At 38.5% G+C, this 3,024-nt stretch overlaps 1 protein-coding gene across 2 annotated transcripts in view; it reads left to right on the forward strand.

Annotated features, from left to right (window-relative positions):
- syt7a (synaptotagmin VIIa) overlaps positions 1 to 3,024 on the forward strand; it is a 147,728-nt gene that overhangs the window by 101,501 nt on the left and 43,203 nt on the right. For both annotated transcript variants that reach the window (XM_016442573.1, XM_016442574.1), the window contains one exon: positions 1,144 to 1,311. In XM_016442573.1, coding sequence (XP_016298059.1) covers positions 1,144 to 1,311 — 168 coding nt within the window. The remainder of the gene's footprint in view (positions 1 to 1,143; positions 1,312 to 3,024) is intronic.

Consider the following 3,024-nt stretch of genomic DNA (forward strand, 5'->3'; position numbering starts at 1 on the left):
CACACACACACACACACACACACACACACATATGTGTATATATGTATATACACTGTATGTTATTATTATTGTTATTATTATTAAATGTTACTATGTATATATTTTTATTTTAAGTGTGAGATCAGGTCCCTCACCTTGGTTTTGTGGCAATCTGCGGCTCCCGGCTTTGTCACATAAAGCTCTTTTTGCTGTTCTCCTGTCGTTTTTGTTGGTGTTGATGTTGCATTGTGAGTGTTTGAGCGGTGCAGCAGTGTTATAAATCTCTTTATAACTGCATGATGACTTTCACCAGGTCCACAAACCGGTGACCATGATTATAAATATTGATGGCAAAAGTAACCCTTGTCAAATTTTATGTGTCTATGTGAAGTCTGCAACATTTATGGGTGTCATTAATGCGAAGCATGTCACTGGGAGTACAAATGTGGTTATTTGAAGCATCGTGGTTGTTAAGTCCATTTGTACGCCAAAAACACCAATTTATTATTAGCTTATTAGTGGCAGACGCTGCTTTAGATGCTTAAAATGTTCTTCACACTAAGAAAACAATGGTTCTTTGGGGAACCAGAAATGGTTATTCTATGGCTTTTTTTTTTTCAAACCAGCTTTTGGAACCATCATTTTTAAAATATTTATTCTTAAAATGTTCAAAAATGGTTCTTCTACACTCTTAAAAATAAAGGTTCCAAAAGTGTTTGTATTCCACAGAAGAAATATTCCATGTTCCATGGATGTTAAAGGTTCTTCATGGAACCATCAATACCCATAAAGAACCTTTATTTTTAAGAGTCCACTCTTAAAAATAAAGGTTCTTTATTGCTGTGAAAAAATAAATTAATAAAAAAAAAACAAGATTTGGAACCTTTATTTTTAAGAGTGACTGAGAAATTACTCGCTATACCTGATAAAACTTGGCTCTGTTACGCCCCCTAGAGGAGAAGCTGCACTTGGTGAATCCCAGGGTGACTTGTGTTAGTATGTAGCCATGTAGTTCGCTGTGAGGTCACACATGCAACACTCTCATGGCAAAAATTATTGTGATTTATCCAAACCTGTAACCATTTCTTCTCTCCCAATGTTTGTCTTTTTCCTTTTCTCTCGTTCCTTCCGTCTCTCCGGCTCTCTCTCTGGTGGCTCCCTCAGTGGGACGGTGCCCGGGGGCCAGAAAGGGGCCGTGGGGGGTGGATTGGGGGACGGAGGGGGGCCGTCGCGCAGCGACAGCGTGAGGAGCATGATGACGGGGGGCATTAAAGCCGGCAGGTGGCAGACGGTACAAAGCCGCCTGCATTCGGGAGACTTCAAGAACGGCAAGTGAGTCGAGCCCACAGGGGACAAGAAAGAGAGATGTGATGTGTGTGTGAGATGTTTAAGAAAGTTAAAAATGCCTTTGTGTGGGTCTGCGCTTTGCTGAGATTTCAGGCCGCCCTGCAGTCTAATAATAGCAGGATCCGTACTGACTCACACACACTTAGAAACACTCAGAAGCGGCGATAGCTCATTTCAGTCCATTATAAAACACAACAGCCACAGCAATGACTCAAAAGGCGGCATAACTGGTGATATCATGCACCTGATTGAGTCTGCAAATGCGATATGTGAGGGATAATAAATATAATCGCAAAGCCGAAGGGTCTTGTATTGGCCTGAAGTGGGTAATTTTGCGATAAAGACCGGCTGACTGTACAATCTGGTGTATTATACAGCAAACAAAAGGACAGGAAATATCGATTTTATTGAGTTTTAAGTAGACATATTCAGCTCAGTTGTTTTCAACATAATAATAATAAATGTTTCTTGAGCAGCAAATCAGCATTTCTGAAGGATCATGTGACACTGAAGACTAATAAAGACAAGAGTAATGATGCTGAAAATTCAGCTTTGATCACAGAAATAAATTACATTTTACAATATAATCAAATAGTAAACAGTTAATTTAAATTGTAATAATATTTCACAATATTACCGTTTGTTTTTTTTGTTTTTTTTTAAATAAATGCAGCCTCGGTGAGCAGAAGAGATTCTTTCAAATTAAAGTGTAGGTTCATGTGCTCTGTTCACAATCCAGTCAGTTCCTGATGGTGTATTTTGAAGTAAAATTGGTTGCAAATAGCATTCCATCTAGATTTTGTTGTATTTTGGGAGAAGTAAGAATCTACATTATGATACTTGAAGCTAACATCCATTATAAGTACAGTATATTCGACTGCTGAAAGTCCCATATTACTAGAATTGAGAGTTAATCAGAATCAAGTATTCCAGTGAGGTGTAATAAACTGTAATCACAATCAGATGAGAAAATACGATGTTTCAATGACAGATTTCCATAATTTGTCTGATGAGTTTCTGAACACCAGATTTTTCAGAGCTGTCAGCACACGGTTAAAGTTTTATAGAAGCCGTTTCAGTGACACGAGTGATAGCTGGAGGATGTTAAACACAACTTTTCCATCTTAATCACTGGCAAGTGAAACCGTGTAGCACAAAATATGAATGCACTAAAAGTCCTATAAATGTGCTTAATATTTCAGTGAACCATAATGTGTATCTGTCAGCAGTGTGAAGCGAATGCTGGGAGTGGAGGAAATATTATAATGTTAGAGAAACCAGACAGTTTTATTTCAGCGTGACAACGTGACAAAACAAAGCTGTGGCCCTGTCCCAAATGATGCACTCATGCTGACTTTTGCATGTGTCCATGAAGTCCACGAGACCGCATCATATCCCATTTGCAGCGGAAGATTCAGGAGGGGTTTTATGAGCGCCTCCTATGGGGCATTTCTCATTTAAGTGAGGACAGCAAAGACTGAGGTCAGCATTTGAGACATCGCCTACATAAACAACATCCCAAAAAATATGACTAAACATAAACGGACTCAAGAAAATAACAAGTAAAACTCTAAATAGAACTTTTTACAGCGTAACTAAAAACTGCACCTTTAAAGTCGAAATGAAATGGCTTTTTCAACCTGTTCTTCAACCTGTTCTTCTATAATCTGATGTATTTCTGAGTAAAATGGTATTCAG

Source organism: Sinocyclocheilus anshuiensis, unplaced genomic scaffold, assembly GCF_001515605.1.
Source record: "Sinocyclocheilus anshuiensis isolate Anshui unplaced genomic scaffold, SAMN03320099.WGS_v1.1 scaffold779, whole genome shotgun sequence".
Taxonomy (NCBI): Eukaryota; Metazoa; Chordata; class Actinopteri; order Cypriniformes; family Cyprinidae; genus Sinocyclocheilus; species Sinocyclocheilus anshuiensis.